The following is a 20,987-nucleotide window of genomic DNA, read 5'->3' as shown; positions in this document are numbered from 1 at the left end:
ATGGGACGGAGGCGGAGGTGGTAGTATACTAGTTGCAGTCTTTATAATACACTTCCATATTTTAAAATCCAGCGTTCCAGACGTTGCCAACCCTCTTATGAAACGTCATAACAAACAAAATTAAGATCAAATTCTCGAGCCATTGCCATTTGATGCTCAGTCACAGGTCATTATCCGATCCTTTCCTTTTTGCCTATATGGTATATCCTTTTGGTTACTACCTTTAGTCATGGAGATGACTACTACACAGCCAGTTAAATTATTGCAAACTGCATGTCCAATTGAGCATTCACTAGCATCACAAATGGCACCAAAAGACCACTTGTAAGCTCAAAGCTGAATTTATTCATTTTACAAAACAGATCATTGAACAGGAGGAAACAAACTACAGATACAGGGATACTACCAAATACTCCTAGAAGCCAAGCCAGCAAGCCTAGTAGTACTGGATAAACTGCAGGCACTATGATTTCTACAGAGGCCACCACTGATACTAGTCTGAAACTACAAGATGGTAGTATAATAGAGCACTAGCCACTTAATTCTGATGGTACCTCCCCTCCTCAACCCTCTGCTTGAACTTCTCCTTCTCGTCATCCGACTCCCCAACCACTGCTTCCTTCGTTTCGTGCAACGTTTCCTTTGCGTTTTCGCTTACCTCGTCAGTCTTCTCCTTGGCCACCCTCAGAAACTGTTCAGCTGTTGATCTTGCCTTCTCTCCGATTTCTGTCACTGGGTTCTCATCTTTCTCCGTTGAAAGGAACTGACAAGATTACAGGAAAAGGGAACGTTAGAGTACACTAATAGAACAGTTTTAACTAAATTTCGACAAAAACACAAAAATTTTAGCCCCAAAAAATTAAGCACTCGCCAATTTATGAACTGCAAACTGCGTATCCAAGTTACAGTGACCTGAGTAACACCCAAAGGTCCTAGGTTCAAATCGATTAGGTATTTGAGGGGCTAGATCCCCTATTTGGGCTAAGTTCCCAGAGTTTCTGAAATAAAAAAATAGCTGCATATATCCGAGTGGATATAGAGGCCGGGTAAACATACCCTTCTCTAAAAAGAAAATCCAAGTTACTATCTTCAAATCTAAACCTCACCAAATAAATTGCAACTGCGAATCTGAGTTGCTAATTGAAGATTTTGGCCTCCTGGCTTACAAATCATGCGTTAGATTACTCAGCTAATGCTATATGACCCTTCTAAAAGTTAAATATATATACGGGCTAATCGCGATTTGGTGACAGTAACACAATGATGGAGAACGCATGGGATCCAGAGAGTAATTCAGGAAGCGCGAACACAAGAGAACTCACCCTGGGGAGAACATTGTTGCAAAGTGCAGGCATGACTGAAGATTTGCCCGCCAAACCCCTGGAGGGATAGGAAAACTTCCCATGAACAAGCAACCTCTTCATCTCCTCCAAAACAGTATCAGCTCCCTGTCCCCAGAAAGACAAACAGATTCAGTTTCGCTCAAACTCGAAGCAAGACAGCACTCACGGCGAGGATGCGGATGCGCTGAGGGGAAGAGCAGCTGGTATTTGTCGTATAGAAAAGTTGGGTATACTGAAGAATGAGGACAGGTTGCCCCTCTCTCTCTCGCAACGTGGCAGCAAAACATCTCGGCACGTAACCGAGAGAGCATGCAAAGGCACACCAGCGCGGCCATCTTTTGCTATTCGTGTGGCCGCTGCTGCGCTGCCTACCCCTTGGGATGTGTGAGGCCGTGTTTTTTCAATTCACTTACTACATGACACTGTAGTTTACTGAAAGCAAAAGTGAAGGATCCGATGATTTCGGCGTCACACACGTCGAGCCAGTTTCAGAACGGAGAAAAAAAAAAGTGGTTAATGCAAGTTTAGGATCACCTGTCCTGACATGGAGAAGGCCGTGGCACAGGAAGAGCAAGTGTGTGGAGCCTTGATTCTGGAATTGACGGGGTCCAACGTATGCATGTAGCAGCTCGCGGGCCGCCCTTTTCCTCCCTTCCCGGGGCGGCGCCATTTGTAGCTTGTATAACGGCGGTCTGTCCGTTGCGCTTGGCCGTCTGCATCTGCGAGGTTACCGGAGCGAAACGCGCTCTGAGAGGCCACGGCGCTCGCCGGCGCGGGGGCACTTGGATAAGAAGCAGCGACCTGTTTAGCACCGGACGATGTCGACGATCGAGTCACGGTGGTAGGGTAAGAGACGGTGCACGTCAGCACGGGAGAAGTTTAGTGCCGCGAGAGGAAGAGAGCTCCAGCGCAAACGTGGCCCAGGTGAGTGAATAGCAGCGAAGTGGCACGGTCCAACAATGGTTGTGAAGCACGACGGTCTTCTTCGCGACTTGGCCCATATAAGGTCCATTCGTGACGCGGCCTCGGTCGATCAGCCCCTTCCCAGGCTGGCTCTGGCAGACTTAGAGAGATGACAATGGGACCCGTGACCCGAGACCCGATGGGTATTTTCTCCGGGTATGGGTATGAGCTAAATATATTACCCATGGGGTAAGTAATTGGACAAATAATTTCACCCGATGGATACACGGGTATGGAAACGTTTTTATAATTCCTATACCCGTTTACCCATGGGTAATAAATACCTGCAAGTTTAAATGCATGTCATGACCTAATATCATATTAGCCTAGCCTAATTAACCAAAATCATAGATATTTAAACCAACCATACCTTTTCCATCATATTATATATATGTGTGATGTCCTAAGTATCTAGCGTCTATGCATATACTATATGAAAAATGTGATATTTAGATTGTTTTGAACTTTTGTGGGTATATGGGTAACCCGATGGGTAAGGTTTACCCAAGCGGATATGGGTACGGGAAAATTTTCTTACCCGTGACGGGTATGGTTATTTTAGTGGTACGAAATTTTACTAGTGGGTATGAGTATGGGATAGCAATACCCGATGGGTATTTACCAATTGTCATCCCTAGGCAGACTCGCAGCACGCCTCCGCGTCAGTCCGGGCGGTGCGCGTAAGCCTGCCAGTGGATTGTAATCCAATCTAAATCCGCTCCAATCCATTTATTTGCTAATTAGTCTACCAAACCAACCCGCACCAATTATTTTTCATTAGGATCCAAACCAAACCAATACAACTTTGATTTTAGCCCAACCCGCACCAACCTATTTGGTTAAAATGGATTCAACCCACTCTTGCAGAATGGATGCACCATTTGATATGTATAAACTCGGATCTAAAATTTTAAAACACGTCACTATAAAAGTTTATCAAATTTGACTGAAATTTAGTGGGATGATCTGTTATGTATAAAAGCAACTTTACGCAAATTTTGGTCGATTTCTACATATGGGCCCCACGTATGTCTATTATCTTATCCATTATCTATCCAATTAAAGGATCCATTTACGCTCCACGGGTTAAATCTATTTAGAACCTAAAACTAACTAAATAAATCCAGTCCATACCAATCCATTTATCTTTATAACCCAATCTAATCCAGATCATTTGGAGTTACAATCCATTTGAACGCAACCAAACACATCCAAATTAAAACCAACCCATTTAACTCATTTCCATCCGATTGCCAGGCACACCCGGCCGACACCCCGCGAACCCCGCGCGAGCGGAGTCGTGCTTCCCAATTTCCCATCCTTTTCGCGGTTCGCATGCACGATCGAGTGAGTGATCGATGCCCCAAGCTCCCAACGACCTTGCATGCCCATACTCTCCCGTGTTTGATGCTTCTACCCTTCTACCGTGCGCGCGCTGCATCCCATGCACAAATGACCAATCGTCCACGAACCGCGCGGCGTGACATCATACGTGCGTATCCTCCGTTATATATGCGAATGCGAGGCCGAGCGCCTGCATCACCAGCAGGAAGGGCCTGGAATTAATTGACCAACTAGAGTACTCTTTCTGTCCCAAAATAAATCAATTTTTTATTTTTTACCTTCAATTTTTGACTATTCGTCTTATTCAAAAAAATTTTGAGATTAATATTTTTATTTTTATTAGATAATAAATCATGAATAGTACTTTACGTATGACTAATTTTTTTTCTAATTTTTTAAAAATTTTTCAAATAAGACGGATGGTCAAACGTTGGATACGGAAACCGAAAAGTTCGTTTTTTTTTTTGAGACAGATGGAGTACTAGACCACGAGAGAGACACACGTACACGCCACGTAATATGACGTCGTCATCTTTGTCTTTTCATTTCTCATTTCTACTTACATTTATAAATCAAAATTTGAGTTTCTATACCTAAATTTAAAGTATAGTTTGAGTTTTTTTCACCGTAATTTAATTTTTAGTCTTAACTACGAGTCTTGTTTTTTATATTATTAAGCATACTTTTATCTATAAACTATTTTTTGTTTGTAAAATATTGGTTGGGTAATGCGACCGGTAGTGCTCACTGCCAGATGCCACCGCGCCGGGCCGGTGGGGACGACGGAGAATAGCCTTTTCGCGCGCGGGAGCGCTCACCTGGCCAACTAACTAAACACACATCGTGAATCGCGATATATCCTCTTATCTTTCTATCGACAATACGGAAGCACGCAAGCAACAGATCTGGTTTTCCTATCGTGCGTGCGATATGGATGACCACTTGGGCACTTCCCCAAAGGCTCTAGCCTTTTCCCGGTCGTTTCTATCGGCTATTGCATTGGCCGGCAACGGTCGAGGCATGGGCGCATCGTGTGGTGGGCTCGTTGCGTGCTTCTTCATCTGTAGCGAGTGAAATCGTCATCTGTTCCAGGTGGAGCCTAGCTGCACGCCAACGGTAACAGTATAGTTCGGTGATGTAGTATTACTTCCGTTTAACAGTATAAGATTTTCTGTTCTTATATAAATCCATACGTATATTAATAAATCTAGATATATATATAAACTATATATATATATATATAGATATATGTTAAATCTAAATAAATCTAGAGATTCTTATAATATGGAACGGAGGGATAATATGGAATGAAGAGAGTACTATCTAAATTAGTTCATATAAGTTGTTACTAGCTAGCGATTCGTGGTTAAGAGTAGTGGTCAAATTCGCCTCTGATCACCTCTATCTTGGTTAAGTTACCTTTTTTAGTTTTGAAAGAATGGTTAAGTCAGCATCATACACGTGTATATATATACTCAAGTTTACGTGTTGATGGATGCAGCAGCGTAATTACATCGTCAACCCCATGATTCAATGATTAATATTACTACCCTAGCTAATGGCCGGACTCGCACAAGAAGTTGACCATGGATCGGTACGACTAACTAGCTATATATACAGATGTATGTGCATAGCTTGGGAATGAAGAACAAAATACGATCGAATTGAACATGCAAGTAGACCATAATATACCAATTACCAATCCAGGTCTTCAACATTACAACTTAATTATACTCTGGTGTTTGCATGTTCTTTTCCGAAATGGTCTCATTGTTCTTCTTCAGTATCAGTACTGTGGCAGCTAGTTATTACCGATTAATTTTCCTTTTGAGGACTCCTCGGATAAGAGACAAATAGTCATGGGTTTTGATATACGTCGCTGTCACCAGTTCATCACTCCAATTGCTATCTAGCAGGTGGGGGTGTGGCTGTCAAGAAACCACGACAAAACAAGTGGCTAGCTAGCACATCTATCATAGATGGCTACCACCACATTCTTTTCTTATAATCATGCTTATACTTATAAATTAAAACTAAAATTTGTAGTCTTAAATTTAAAATTGATTTTGTATTTTTTAATTATAGTTTATTTTTCAACCAATACTTTTATATTGCTAAGAACGTGTATATAAAAATTTTATCCATAAATTATTTTTTTATACATATATGTGATTTGGTCTTTGCTTGAAAAAGTGAAAAAAAGACCCTGTGAATTTTGTGAGCTCATCAGTATGTGAGGACTCAAAATCCAAGTGGCACACTGACACGATGCATAAGTAACGCTTTAACAGCATAAGACTATAAGAGCTAGCTAGATGACATGCGCCATATAATTAGCCTAGCTTAATTAATACTCCCTCCGTCTTCCTATAATAGTCATGAAAGACCATTACTATTTTAATTTTAATTATTAATAACATTTAAATGATTAGTAAAATTTATATAATTATATATTTGTACGTCATACAATAATAATATAATATATTTTAGATATAGATAATACTTTTTAAAAAAGACGAGCGATCAAGGGCAGAGAATGTGGCTAATTGTTTTCTTTCTCCTTCAACCCCTCTACCCTTCGTCCTTTTCCTATTTCTCCTACCTATCTTCCAAGAGGGGTCTAACGGGCAGAGGGGCTTAAGCCCCTAAACACCCACGGTGAATCTGTCTCTGCGAGAGATCAAAGTTCATAAATAGTAAGTAGTGTTAATTATTTGAAGGAGCAACACATAAGAGATTGATCTCTTGATGGTCAAGCCACGTACAGGGCCATGCATGTGTATCTGATCGATATGGATACTAGTGGCTGGGGAGACGCGTTGCCGCGAATCTTCTTTTTTTCTGAATTACGAAAAAAAGTGCAAGATAGATTCAATTATGATAATTGGGCACTATTCTAAGTCAACTTTTTACTAAATCACAATGATCATATAATTTCCTGTTAAAATTAAAAGAGACGGCTGATTCGGAAAATGATAATTGCTAGTATTGCAATTGTATATGTTTGTCGGCTGCGGCTGCGGGATCACTGACAATTTTGTAATATTTTGCAAAGTTATTAGCGTTAAAGAATGATGAAGAATTGATCCAAACTTTTATTTGTTAGGCTATAGATAGAGGCAAATGACAAGATCATTCCCCAGCATGCATTTATGTATTTGAGATCTCTAATTAATTAAGTACAATGCACTCTAATATAAGCATATTTAAGATCTTACAATATGAATGTACAAATACAAACATCACGTATATTGCTTCACTGAGAATTTGAATTTTTTACCGTTTAGCAATTGTTCAGCACTTCAGCTCCAGGTGAACTAGAGAAGCCAGTGAATATACTTTATTTTATTTTATTTAAACGGCTTGTCTGCAGGCAGTAAAGCAGAGATCCCCTGTAGCTAATGGAATATGTGCTGCTATAGTCGAACTCGTCCAGTTAATATACTTCATTGTGTGTTCATCGACCTGTGCTGTTCGTCGTTGATGGTACTGTAGCAGTTAATATACTCCAGTGATACTATAAGAAGAACCGACCTAGCCCAAAAATCGAGTGGAGCATTTTATTAGAATGGTTAGTGTGCTGAAAACTTTTTACTTAATTACATATTAATAATATACTAAATATTAAATTTGAGTACTCTAGATCTGCCCATGACTATAGGCTAATAAACTTATATCTTGTACATAAAAATAATAGTTACATTCGAGAATTAACAGAGAAAATCATATGTTCGACTTATAACGAAGATCAATGATAGATGTTTATGATATAAGCATTAGAAAACCGAAGCGCGTAAGATTTTGTGGGCAAAAAAACAACAAGGGAAGAGCAGTTGTATTGCTCAAAATAAATGAAGAACATACCATTGGAGAAAACAGCATATACATGTATTATAAGAGTATGATCAAAGGTTATTGAAATAGGAGGAAGAAAACACACATCACGGAGCAAAAACAATATAATGGCGGGCGTCGACAAAACCATCGACGATTGCATTGGCCGAGGTTGAACGATGAACCATGTGCAAGGCTCTGGTCGCTGCAACAGGTATGTAATACTACATAAAGCAATAGTATGGTGTAATGAAATGGTAATATGAAATGATAGATGAAAGGTCAAGGAACATTCAATTGATAAAATTGCGTAACACAGTTGATTGCATCGGTGGCATTATGGGTGAGATCAGATAGGATAATATATTTGATCATATCCACTTTATATCTGTCTGAAAAGAGAATATAATATAATTTTATAAGTTTACTGTAATCCAGCGGATATATAGATGTGGACTCTGATACTATGGCACGGACACGGACTATATCTTTGAATCTGCTCCGTTGGCACAATGGTTATTGTAGAAACCTGATTAAGAGTTTAAGGATCACAAAAGGCATGGAGGAGCTGTTGGCTCCCTATGCAAGTTAACACAATAACACAGCCATGCATGCAACGCACGACGCAGTATGGGATAGGATGGGTGTGCTGGTATTACTTTTTGTGCATATAAATGGGTCGATGTGCATCTCTTCCTCCTCACTGCTCACCTGCAGTTTGCCCTCACAGCCATTCCAAGCACATATTCCCTGCAGTCCGCTTCGCTACCTTGCGTTGCAATTCATCTTTTGGCAGCAGAGTTTTTACTATTACCAAGTTGCTAGGCAGCACTAGCTAGCTCAAGAACAAAGGAACCAATCCCATCATTCTGAATCCACACGCAGCTACCAGACCGTAGATTCTCGTTGGCTGCCACCTGCAGGGCGCCATGATGAGGCTGACACTGGTGATACTGGCAGCAGTTCTTGTCACCGGCGGTGTGCATATCTCGGCGGCGGCGGCGGCGGCCACCGCCGGGAAGAGGGAGGAGGTGCACCTAGTGCCGGCGGTGTACGTGTTCGGCGACTCGACGGTGGACGTGGGGAACAACCAGTACCTGCCGGGGAACTCGCCGCTGCATCTCCCCTACGGCATCGACTTCCCGCACTCGAGGCCCACCGGAAGGTTCAGCAATGGCTACAACGTCGCCGACTTCATCGGTTTGTACATATTTCGCTCCTCGAATTAGAGCTTGCCGCCGTGACTGGCTTTTTCTTTTTTTTTGCCTGTGCATGGGCCTGACCATATTTGTGCATGGAACAATTAATTCAGCAAAACTTGTGGGTTTTAAGAGGAGCCCGCCGGCTTACCTGTCGTTGACGCCACAGACGAGCCGTCAGCTCATGCGAGGCTTCCGCGGTGCAAACTACGCTTCTGGAGGATCCGGCATTCTCGATACCACGGTAAGGCCAATGATTGAAACAGCAGCAGAAGCTCATGTTCTTGTAGAATTGCTCTGTTTCTTGTAACATTACATGCTGTACAAATCTTGGACAAGGCCTAAGCAAGCTGGATGAAGTTTCTTCTGTTAACCAAGAGTCCAAAACTTCTTCAAATGGAGCTATGTTGATAATTTTACTAATGTTTTTCATGGAATTTGCTACTTTGCATTCTTATGTTCTCATGACAAGAGGCAGAAGCCTTTCTTGTATGCGCCCCACCGGGGAATGTACCTGAAATGGAGTCAGTGTAGTAGTTGATTGAATGCGACCGATCCTGGTACGTGTCCTAATTTTTATTCGTGTACCTACCGATCGAACAGGGGACAACCGTCATCACACTGAGAAAGCAAATCGAGTACTTCGCGGCCACCAAGTCAAAGATGATGGCGAACGGCGGCGGCAACAGCTCGCCGGCGGTCGATGATCTGCTGTCCAAGTCCCTCTTCCTCATCAGCGACGGCGGCAACGACCTGTTCGCGTTCCTGAGGCAGAACAACAACCGGACGGCGAGCCAGGTGCCGTCCTTCTACGCCGATCTGCTGTCCAACTACACGCGGCACGTCCAGGCGCTGTACGGCCTGGGGGCGAGGCGGTTCGGCATCATCGACGTGCCGCCCATCGGGTGCGTGCCGTCGGTGCGGGCCACCTCGCCGGCCGGCGCCGCCAGGTGCGTCAACGGCGCCAACGACCTCGCCAGGGGGTTCAACGACGCGCTCAGGTCGACGATGGCCGGGCTCGCCAGCTCCGGGGCGCTGCCGGGGATGAGCTACTCCGTCGGCAGCTCGTACAACGTGGTGGACTACCTCACGGCGAACCCGGCGGCCGCGGGGTTAAGGGTGGTGAACAGCGCGTGCTGCGGCGGCGGCCGGCTCAACGCGCAGACCGGGTGCGGGGCGCCCAACTCCACCTGCTGCCGCAACCGCAACGAGTACCTCTTCTGGGACGGGGTGCACGGGACGCAGACCACCTCCAGGAAGGGCGCCGTCGCCATCTACTCCGCCCCGGTGCAGATGGGCTTCGCCTCGCCCATCAATTTCAAGCAGCTTGTTTCTTCTTGACGCAGATGCTTCATCTTGATACGTACTTATTTATATCATCGTAGCAATACTCTATGCGTGCTGGCAAATGAGTTAGGGCAAGAGAAGATTTACACTTTTGATTCTTTTTTAGAACAAAGATAGAGAAACACGAGAAGAAGTATCACACCATTTGCAAACTTAGGCCGAAATGGCCTTGAAATAAACTCTTCAATAAATTGGCAGGTTGAAATATTTGCCGGCCTCAACGTGCGGCCCCATTCACGCACAAGTACCTGTCTGTATTCCGTACATGTTCCGTGTTATGGGCCTTGTCAGTTAGGCCCACATGATTTAGGCCCATCTTTCTGTGGACTTCTGAGCAAGAGATGGAAGGCGTATTTCGATGTTACGCCTTGTTCTTTCGTGGGGCGGGGGGCAAAAGCCGCAAAACGCAACACCAAAAGGACCCCGCGGCGCGAACTCTCCGGTAGCTTCTCGCGCGGGCCGAGCCGACACGAGCTTCGGAATCGCAAACCCGGCCACGCTTCCCTCCCCGGCATGGCTATGCTTCTCCGCCGCCGCCTCCCGGTGGTCCGCCTCCTCCGGTCCCTGCAGACCGAGGCGGCGGTTTCCACTACCTCCGCGCCACCTCCCCCTCCTCTTCCTCTCCAGAACCGTCCCGCCGCCGCCGCCGCGGCCCCTTCCGTCGCGCTGGGATCACGTTCAGGGTTTTTGAGTGGAGTGCCACGCGCCGAAGCGCGTGATGCTTCGGCGTCCACCAAGGCCGCCTTCCTCGCCGCCGGTGCGGTCGCCGCTCTCGCGTCTCTGCCGGCGGCCTACGCCGACGCCGACGAGGTGGTGTTTGTTTTTCCGGTTTGAAATTTTAGTGGCGACATTCTGTGGGGTGAGATTTCGCACGCGTTGAGCTTGATTTTGTGCTTACAGGGCGTAGTAGACCCGGCTGTGAGCTCTGATGCGGCAACAGGAGAGGATCTGGCCCACAGGGAGAGGAAGAGGATAATGGAGCTCATTCAGAGCCTAGGGATGCCACGAGGGTCTTACCCGCAGTATGATGTGGCTGTGAAGGGCCAGAAGGTTGTTCTCCCTCCCCAACATTTGAGTCACATTGTTGTTACTTTGTAGTGCTGAAAATTGTGTTGGTATAATTTGAATAAATTGTGCAATTTGTATAATATTGGTGCACTAGGCTTTAGGGGTTTGTTTGGACTTTGTGTGATTCTAGCAAATGATCCAGTCATTAATGATACTTTATTATGGATTTGGGATGTATTGACGTAATTACTAATTACTGAAGTAGTACTAAATTTGAGTTAGTTAAGTCTGAGTATAGTGCAAGGATATTGTGACGTACGTGTCATAGGTTTGCGTGGTTGCTTCTGGATCACAACAATGAAGGTTTTGTAGATCTGGCATGGTTTTTCTGATTAAGATTCTGGCTTAGGGCACAGTTTATCTCTCTGCCATTAGTAATGCATCTACAACAATATATAATGCTCAGGTGCTCATTTGATAATTATCGTTAATTATCTCTTACTGGATTTTATCTGACAGGTGGTCGTTAAATTTAATTTACCTTCAACTTGTAACTTATCGCATCTTATTGTTGATCTTGTAACACATATTGGACTTGAGGCAGAACTAAGTGGTGGCGGCTCTGAGATGCTATTGCGTGCTTGGAACAGGTTAGCCAAAGAAACTGGCCGTTAATTCACTGCACTGTAACCACTATCTGGTGACCTCGCCCTATTCATGGCAATCACAAACCATACTGTTTCAGCTTCGATCTGCATGCTTTCTTGTGGCCATTATTGTTATATTTATGTTGAATTTTTTGCTTCTGGGCTGCACAAATCAGATTGCCGACTCACGATTTCTATCTGTAACTTAGTTGTAGGTATAAGTAGTAATGTTTCTTTGTCATGTCTTTATAGATTCCTCTGCTTTTAAACCCTGCAGCCCCCTCGTCCACATGCCTAATTATTCCTATCATCAATGTTTCTGATACTATCCCTTTGCAAATAGCCCGATGATTTTTATCCATGCCATAGATCCACTGTCTGCCAAGTTCCAAGTTCCTAAAATTTATGATGTTTTAATGAAGTGTCTCTGTTCCAGTGCAGCTGCACGTCAAATAACATTGAACCCTCACAAGAAGACAGCGAACAATGGAGATGACAATGAAGATGATCTCTGTGTCTTGATATTTGAGCCACTTGTGGGATCTGAATATTCTGTCAGTTCCTACATATCCTATATATCCTTTATTAAGACAGTGACAGCAATTTGTACTGCCCATATTTCATTTAATTAAGATTAAATCTAATTTATTATCATTATGTGTATTTTTAGGAAATTGAATTCATCAAGCGTGGTAGATTCAGTTTGAATGAGCTTGAAGCTTTGATCAGTGTCTTGAGATTTGTTGGCCAGAAAGATGTTAAGAAATCATCAGTGAAAGGCAATAAGTCGTACACAACAGGAAAAGGAAATGGTCAGAGATCCAAGCATGTACCCTCTATGGAAAAAATTATATCTGATTTAGAGGGTATGGGAGTTAGGGTTTATGGATTTGATGAGACATCAAGTGTTCCGATGGATGGTAATGGTACTGTTATGTGGGAGAACATTGCTGGATATGAAGCTCAGAAAAGGTTTGTTTACCACATGTTTGTGCTCCTAATTTTTTGTTTTTCTTTTCTGTAAGTTTTCAGATGTATATGTGATCAAACTATAATAAACATTTTCCATGTTCTTAACTTTCACCACTCAAAGAAGCAAATAAAATTATAATTAAAATTTGTATTGCAGATGTATTATCTAGGTAGTCCGTAATTATGTATGTGTGATTGTCTAAGCGTAGGGCACAAATATTTCCCCACACGGATCTTTCCCCTTCATGATTATTTTACATCACACATCCTGTTTGCTACTAGTTGAAGCTTCCTAGTAGGCAATTCCTTCTGTGTTCCTTTCTGAAAGTATATACTTTTCAAGATTGGTGTATGTCTTTTCCCTTTTATAGGGAGATAGAGGATACTATCCTCTTGGCTTTACAGAGGCCCGAGGTGTATGATGAAATTGCAAATGCTACACATTGCAAATTTGAGACAAATCGACCTCGAGCTGTTCTGTTTGAAGGCCCACCAGGTGAGTAACTTGAATGATTGGAGTTTCTTAGGAAGAAACCATCACATTGCATTGTGCGTCATATTTTTCCATGATGTTCATATCTCTACAAGAGGCCCTTTTCTGCGCTGCTAGGATGGTTACTTTCTTTTGAATCTGTGAAAAATACTTGACAGTTACCATTGCCTCATTATTTCAGGGACTGGTAAGACTTCTACTGCTCGAGTTATTGCCAAACAAGCTGTAAGTGATATGTTATCGAGATTTCCAAAACAATTCCTTGTTTTAATGAAGTGATATTAAGTAATCTTGCAATTGATAAGCGTCTTGATTTAATAAGCATGCTATTCGGCTATTCCTTTATTGCAACTTTTAAGCTTATGCTTGAAGCATAGTTGTATTAAGCTGGCAGGTTGTTTTCTTCTTATGACAGGGAGTTCCCCTATTATATGTGCCACTGGAAATCATTATGTCAAAATATTATGGTGAAAGTGAGCGTCTTTTGGGATCTGTATTTTCACTTGCCAATGACCTTCCTGATGGAGGTATAATTTTCCTAGATGAGGTACGTGCATCATCCTTGTAGTATACAAGTATTGAGGGTTGTTCAACTGTTATACAAATGTACAGGGGATATATTGCCTACCATACTGTGACTGCCAGGATATATGATTGTTCTTTTCTGCAGAAAAGACTTGATTTTTCTTGCACTGCTGGTTTTAAGCTGATACGTACTGCCTTCCAATAAGATTACTGAGCAAATGTAGTAGCCTGGTTTCACCTGATATACAACTAAACCAAATGTTGTTCACACTAGATTCCTGAGCTATCTTTTTTGAACATAATTCTAACGGTGATATATTGTGGATCTGTAGGCTAGAAGAACTGCATCACATGCATAGCATGTTGTCTTTTTGTATAGGGGCGTACTGAGTTTTGTTTGTTGGTTATACTAAGGTATTAATGTAACATCTTGCTACTTTGACGTCCATTCTACAGGTAGACTCTTTTGCTAGTGCTCGAGATAGTGATATGCATGAAGTTACTCGAAGGATATTATCAGTAATTCTGCGGCAGGTAGGATCTGTGTATGTTTCCCTTTAAACTAATTAGCTAGAAACTGGATGCTAGTCACCTCTGATGTAAATATTTTTATTGGGTTTGTCTATACTTCTATCTATCATGTTTTTCGCTGTTGATCAGCAGGGATGGATCCAGTGACCAAACATTTTTGGGGTTGGGGGGGGGGCACTGGAGCCCCTATGCTGGATCTGCCCCTGCCGATCAGTGTTTACTGTTTAAACATGTGTAAAACATAGGTGTTCTAACTCCAATTTAATAAGGGGTGGATAAAATTTCACTATGCTGCAGAAATTATGTATTGTGCCTAAGTGCACACAGACTTTAAGCTAGCGAGGAATTCTTCATGTGCTTATTTGCACTTGCCTTCTTCAAGTACTGTAATATGACATGCATAATTATCATCCTTATTGCAATCTTTTCCTAGATCTTTTTTTTACTGACGTAAATAAATTATCTCTATGAAGATTGATGGATTTGAGCAGGATAGACATGTTGTGGTTATTGCTGCAACAAATAGAAAGGAAGACCTTGATCCTGCCCTCATCAGGTATAGTTTCCTGTCACATTCACTTTCTGTTCCTCTGAGCAGCCCCAGTTAACTTTTGTGATTTATCCGTTCATGTTCATGTTTTATATTGGCATTCCCTTTTTTGTTCCTATTAGTTCTTGTTAATTTTTGACATGGAGAGTTCATTCATGTTCCCTGTGAGAATTCATTTCCCAAAGAAGCCAAATGACATATTTACAAATGGAAAATAATTTGCGAATACAACTTTTATAACGTGTTCATAGCGATATAAAAGCTAAAGGTGGAAAATAAACTTCGGTGAAAAAAACCTCAAAATCAACTCCAAATTTAAGATTGAAAATTCAAATTTTGGGTTATAAGCAGAACCCAAAGCCAAAAGTGGGCTTCGATCACCTTTTAAATTTCTCCCTTCTTTCTGTCTTAATTTGCAGCCGTTTTGTTTCAATCATTTGGTTTGAAGAAGCATTCCTTTGTGTGGTTTTTATAAGGAAATGTCACCTTTTTAATTTCTCCCTCCGTTTTGTCTTCATTTGCAGCCGTTTTGATTCAATCATTTGTTTTGACCTACCGGATCAGCAAACCCGTGCAGAAATAGCTGCTCAGTATGCAAAACATTTGACTAAATCTGAATTGATTCAGTTTTCATTGGCCACTGAAGAGTAAGTGCTTCTTTCTGAACCCTCTAGTTCATGCTCAACATATTTAGTTTACCTGTTCACGTCTTGCTGATTGGGTGCTTCTAATTCTGATGTTGTATTAGAGTCTTGCAAATACTTCTCTACACATAGTCTTGTCAAGCTTGTTGTTTTGGTTATAGTATATTTATATTTCATGTTAAATGTATATATACAAGGTCTGCTTTATGAAGCAGTCCAAGTTTAGAAATATGTCCTAAAGCTACCACTAATAGGATCCGGCTAGTACTAGTACCTAACAGTTCTGGGTTAGTATGAACTACCCTACTCTCTTAGTTGAACTTGACACACATTTGTTTAGAAACCAATTAACTTCCATTCCACCAAGGTATGATGCTTCCCCTGAACTATTTAACTAAAATGTTGAAATGTGTTCCATGATCGATTGAAAGATCAGTATAAATAAGAAGTGTAAACACGTCTTCAAAGCTTGACTTCAGTAAGCTATTTGGAGGACCTTGTCACCTCACTACCGTTGGACATGTTGGAAACACCTGTTTTAATTTTATTCACAACTCATCATGGATTAAATTTAAATGATTAGGTGCTTCATTATATAAATTAGTAAGGCTGCATGAGTTCCTTGCTTCTTAATCATGAGTGCACGATGCTCCTAGCTTTTAGTCATGGATTCGTGCGAAAGAAAACATTTACTACATCCATTTCATATTGTAAGATTTTTTAGCCATCCATTTCATATTGTAAGATTTTTTAGCATTGTCTAGATTCATCCATTGATAAATATATATAATTTGTATATATGTCTAGATTCATTAGCATTCATATGAATCTAGCAAGGCTAGAAAGTCTTATATCGTGAAACGGATGGAGTATATCACATTTGTGACCCATGACTAACTGCAGAAAATGTAAACTGCACATTTATGACCCATAAATTACATGTGCCAAGTCTGTAGTATCTGGAAATCACCGATAATCCGCATGGTCAGAAACGCTTTATATTCCGAAATCAGAACTACAGATGGACTGCATTGTGCACATGCCGTTCATTTATGTCCTGCTAATTCTGGATATTGGATGCAGGATGTCAGGAAGAGATATCAGGGATATTTGCCAGCAAGCAGAAAGACATTGGGCGTCAAAGGTATGGCATAGCATAGCATAAGCTATTGACCCTTCTCCGTGATCAGTGCCTCAGTCAATTTTTCATCTTCTAGCTTCCCCGTGATCAGTGGCTCAGTCGATTTTTCATCTTCTACAGTTGATAAGGGGACAAGTACCGAAAAATGAGAAGGGAGAGCTGAGTCTTCCTCCTCTCAACGAGTATGTTGCTTGTTCTGAACAACGCAGAAGATCTTTGCCGGATAGAACAAGACAGATATCACAATCCCCTCCTTTGAAGTTAGCTTGAGCAAAGTACAGGATGTACATATATAGATTTTAAGGCAGCTCTTCTTGTGACGAATGCCGGCACAAGAAAATTGCGTTGTCCAAGTTTTGATATAACACGGCAACAGGCAAAAAACTAGATAGGAGAATTGTAACGGTGGGCAATGCATTTTGCATTGGTTGCTGGCCGCCTGAGGTTGCCAATTGGTGACCAGCCACTGACCACTGTGCTTCTACACTACCACTGTTCCAGCTGAAAAGTACTATGCGTACGATGATAGTTGTACATCTGCGTACGAAACAAACGGGCCAGCGCGATGTCGTCGACGGGCGGCATGGAAGGAGCGCGCGGGCGTGGGAGGCTCACCGTCGTTGTAAACAGTCTTATGGGTTGCTTAGATGGGGCTAAACTTTGTAGCCTCATGTCACATCGGTTGTCACATCGGTCGGATATCAGGATACTAATTTATAGACTAATAAAATGCTAATTTCATGAATTAGAGTTAATTCACGTGATAAATTTTTTGAGTCTAATTAATTCATAATTAGCAAATGTTTACTGTAGTATCACATAGGCTAATCATGGATTAATTATGCTTATTATATTCGTCTCATAAATTAGTCTAAAATTATAGATGTGTTTTTTAATAGTCTACGTTTACTATTTATAATAGGAAAAGTTACGTGCGTCATTGCATTAGAAAGAAAAGCAATAGAGCGACACAATGTTCTTACAAACAAATGTATAATCCTAAGAACTCGTCCCAATATGCATAGTGCGGCTAAGGTCACCAGTCCCGAAGAAAATGGAATTCCGAAGTTGCCAGTACTTCTGGCAAATTCTACTAGTAGGGTTGGCCTGCGAGCACCGTGCCCGTAAAAAACGTTCTGAGTGACTGAATAAATATGATAACGTTGAGGAAAAAGAGCTGAGAAAAGAGAAGAAAAATGATTGTTATCTATAGAAACGTCTTACAGTCGACTCTTAACATTTATATATTTAATAAAATTTTATTGTATGAGATAGATTAATAGAAATGAAGAGTAATAAAAAATATTTTTTATTAATAAAGAAACTTATTCAACCCTATCTTTATACATATGCTTATAAAATAAGTTAGTATTACGGACATGGATGAGTGAAGACTATACTATATCATTTAACATTCTCTTACGTAGAGAACGCAATGTCTTTGAGCCCGAGGGTGTTTAGTTAGGGAAATGAAAATTTTTTGGTGTTACATCAGATATTTGACCTGACGTCGGAACAGGTTTTTAGACACGAATGAATAAATGAATTTTACGGCTCGCCTAGAAACCGCAAGATGAATCTTTTGAACCTAATTGATCTGTCATTAGCGCATGTGGTTACTATATCACTTATAGCTAATCATGAACTAATTATGCTCAAAAGATTCGTCTCACGATTTCTCACATGATTATGCAATTAGTTTTTTATTTCATCTATGTTTAATGCTCTATTTAGGTGTCCAAATATTCGATGTGATGTTTTTTGGAAATTTTTGGAAACTAAACAGGGCATAGTACCACAGTACATAAGTCCGCTTCTGTGCTACTACACTGGGATTAGAGACTTCTGACCAGAGTTAATTCGTTTGTGCTACGAGTATTTGCCATTTGTCTGTGCATCTGTGGAGAAGGTCCGGACCACAACCCTAGAACTGTAGAGATATTTGTTATTTGGCGATTTTTTTTATTCTGGGTATGAGACAAAAATATATACGTTCCGTGCACTCGATGGTCCGACGCCAAGAGAGAAGACACAACGACGCAGCGTCCCACGCTGGTCACCGCTTCAACAAGAAAGCTATTGCCTACCTATCACTCACTGGCCATCGCATTAGGTGACCGACATGCGACTCGGCTGGAAAGAATCACGAATGATCGATCCTTCGCTCGATTCTGTTGCATGTGCATCCACGACAGCATTCTCCTCCCGATCGACATCGGACATTCATTTGGCTTTCGATCAGGCTCCCCGTCGAGCGCCTTTCCCTACTCTACTCGTACTCCTGCAAGGCTAACATTTCCAATGGCACAGTTGATGAGCTACCCACTCACTCTCACTTGCCAATTCTGTAACTTATCGCCAAGTTGCAGTTTTTGCCTCTGCGGAGACGCTCGCGGTTGTGACCATCGAGCAGCCAACCGATCGCAATCGTTGCAGATGACATGGCAGTTACATAAACGCAGTCAATATGCTGGTTGAACTGATGGACGGAACCCAGGCAGGCAATCAGACCATCTCTATCACGCGCAGTAATCCGCGAAAGCGACCACATTCTGTAGGGTGTGGCCCCTGGCCTGCACGAGCTAACCGGCCATGTCTCTCGCGGCCCACTCATCACTCTCACGAACCACCACGAGAAAACACGAGGAAACCCAATGCCGCGCACCAAACCGGCCAGCGCGCGGACGCGTGTAACAGCGGGGGCGCATCACGAGAAAACGTCTCGGCTCGCCGGCCATTTTTGCTCCTCCCGCACGCGTGACGCCCGAACCCCGAGCCCAACCACCCGACGAGCCGAACCCGCCCTGCCGCGCGGGCGTCGCGGGGAGGCTTGGGCGGGTTTAGTTTCCAAAATATTTTCTTAAAAACATTATATCGAATCTTTGGATATAAAAATAAAACATTAAATATATATAAATATTAAAACTAATTACGTAGTTACGGAGAAAATTGTGAGACGAATCTTTTGAGCCTAATTAGGACGTAATTAGCCATAAATGCTACAGTAACCAACTTGTGATAATGACAGAATAATTAGACTCAAAAGATTCGTCTCGCGGTTTTTAGGCAAAATCTAAAATTTATTTTATAATTAGACTATATTCAATACTTCAAATATATGTTTAAAAGTTTAATGTGATATTTTTGCACACGTCCGCGTGCGGAGAATCGGCGTGTGGACATGTGGTGTGGAGTGTGGACCGGCTGCGTTTTCGTCGATTAGCCGGCACGTCCCGGACTCCCGGTCGACGCGATGCGATGGCTCCAGCGATCGAACGCCGTGGACGCGACACTTCCCAGCTAAAATCGATCAATCGATCCGGTGGTGCCCACGGAATGGACTCGGTGCGAGGCTCCGCCACTGCCACCAACCCGGCCATTCCGTCCCGAGGCTTTGGCAATCTCCGTGTCTCGTTCCTCTTTCTCTCTGCAGATCCTCCCCCCACCACTGTATATCGTAGGTGTGTGCCCAGCCCGGGCTAAGTTGCGACAGACGACGTTAGTACCGTCACGACCAACGAGTCATAATAATTGCAGAGGCTTCAATTCTTCATGCTACTGTAGTGCCCAAAAACAAATTTAATGCGAATTTAACAATTAACGGACAGATTTTGGGCTGCTGTCAGATGACGCTAATGTAGCTCTGTTACTGGTGTGCTCCTAAAACGATCCACGATTTTCAGGGCGCACTTGATGCCAGTGTTTCACACAGCGCAGACAAACAAAAGAAGTACAAGTCTTAAATTGGTCTGGTGTAATATAAGTGTAACACAGTAGTATCATAGCGATACTACGTGACAGTTCGGCAAAAATTTTAGCTAAGCCGTCTTTTAACTTGCTGGAAAACCCTTCTGGTGTAAAAAGGTAGTACCGCATTGAGTGGATAACAAGCAAAGTTTGCACGTTTACTCAGCATTAAGGCACACTGGTAACCTGTCCCCCTAAACAGATCAAGTAAAGCTCATTGAGGCCTGAAGAAACAAGGACTTTTGAGCCTTTTTTGGTAGGAAGGGTTTGTCTTTTGCCTTAGGAAAGGAGGTCAGATTAACTCTATTGTCAGAGCCTTAATCTATCTCGTACACAATGTTAGGTGGGGAACACGCACCAACCTACCTACTAACACAATTCAGAAGGACGGCACTCAGTTAATTGTTAATTAATCATTCTATTGTGAGTGCACACACCTGCAAGTGAGTGTGTGACACACTGTTACTGGCAGGTATCTAGTGAATCAACCTCAACTAACAGTAGGAAAAACACTAGTGGCCTATGATTAAACAGTACTGCCCCATCTTTTTTTAACTGATTATAATCATAACCAAAACAGTTTAGTATGATTAGAAATAATTTATAAGTAAAACGTTAATATACATATTAATGATGATCTAAAACTATAATTACAAAAACCTAAAATTAGCTCCAAAATTAAATTTTAAATTTTAAATC

General features: G+C 42.2%; 3 protein-coding genes across 3 annotated transcripts; 2 read left to right on the top strand and 1 right to left on the bottom strand.

Annotated features, from left to right (window-relative positions):
- Nucleotides 1-281: 281 nt before the first annotated feature.
- On the bottom strand, nt 282-1,575 carry LOC102717681. Its single transcript, XM_006647804.2, has 2 exons — nt 1,323-1,575; nt 282-763 (listed from the first exon to the last, which is right to left on the bottom strand). The coding sequence occupies exons 1-2, from the start codon at nt 1,422-1,424 to the stop codon at nt 539-541; spliced, it is 327 nt and encodes a 108-aa protein (XP_006647867.1). The 5' UTR covers nt 1,425-1,575; the 3' UTR covers nt 282-538.
- A 6,838-nt stretch (nt 1,576-8,413) lies between these two features.
- On the top strand, nt 8,414-10,264 carry LOC102717406 (GDSL esterase/lipase At2g04570-like). The gene is made up of 3 exons (XM_040521249.1): nt 8,414-8,684; nt 8,797-8,927; nt 9,287-10,264. The coding sequence occupies exons 1-3, from the start codon at nt 8,414-8,416 to the stop codon at nt 10,022-10,024; spliced, it is 1,140 nt and encodes a 379-aa protein (XP_040377183.1). The 3' UTR covers nt 10,025-10,264.
- Nucleotides 10,265-10,416: 152 nt separating this feature from the next.
- Nucleotides 10,417-17,003, top strand: LOC102700690 (outer mitochondrial transmembrane helix translocase). The gene is made up of 13 exons (XM_015832883.2): nt 10,417-10,840; nt 10,931-11,080; nt 11,558-11,688; nt 12,122-12,239; nt 12,356-12,657; nt 13,029-13,153; nt 13,332-13,375; nt 13,566-13,697; nt 14,132-14,209; nt 14,680-14,762; nt 15,281-15,403; nt 16,484-16,544; nt 16,662-17,003. Exons 1-13 carry the CDS (start codon nt 10,544-10,546, stop codon nt 16,809-16,811), a joined length of 1,794 nt encoding a protein of 597 aa, XP_015688369.1. The 5' UTR covers nt 10,417-10,543; the 3' UTR covers nt 16,812-17,003.
- Nucleotides 17,004-20,987: the final 3,984 nt, after the last annotated feature.

This window comes from Oryza brachyantha, chromosome 2, assembly GCF_000231095.2.
Source record: "Oryza brachyantha chromosome 2, ObraRS2, whole genome shotgun sequence".
In the NCBI taxonomy this organism is placed as follows: Eukaryota; Viridiplantae; Streptophyta; class Magnoliopsida; order Poales; family Poaceae; genus Oryza; species Oryza brachyantha.
The sequence above is the reverse complement of the archived record's forward strand: the minus strand, read 5'-3'. Positions and strand labels throughout refer to the sequence as shown.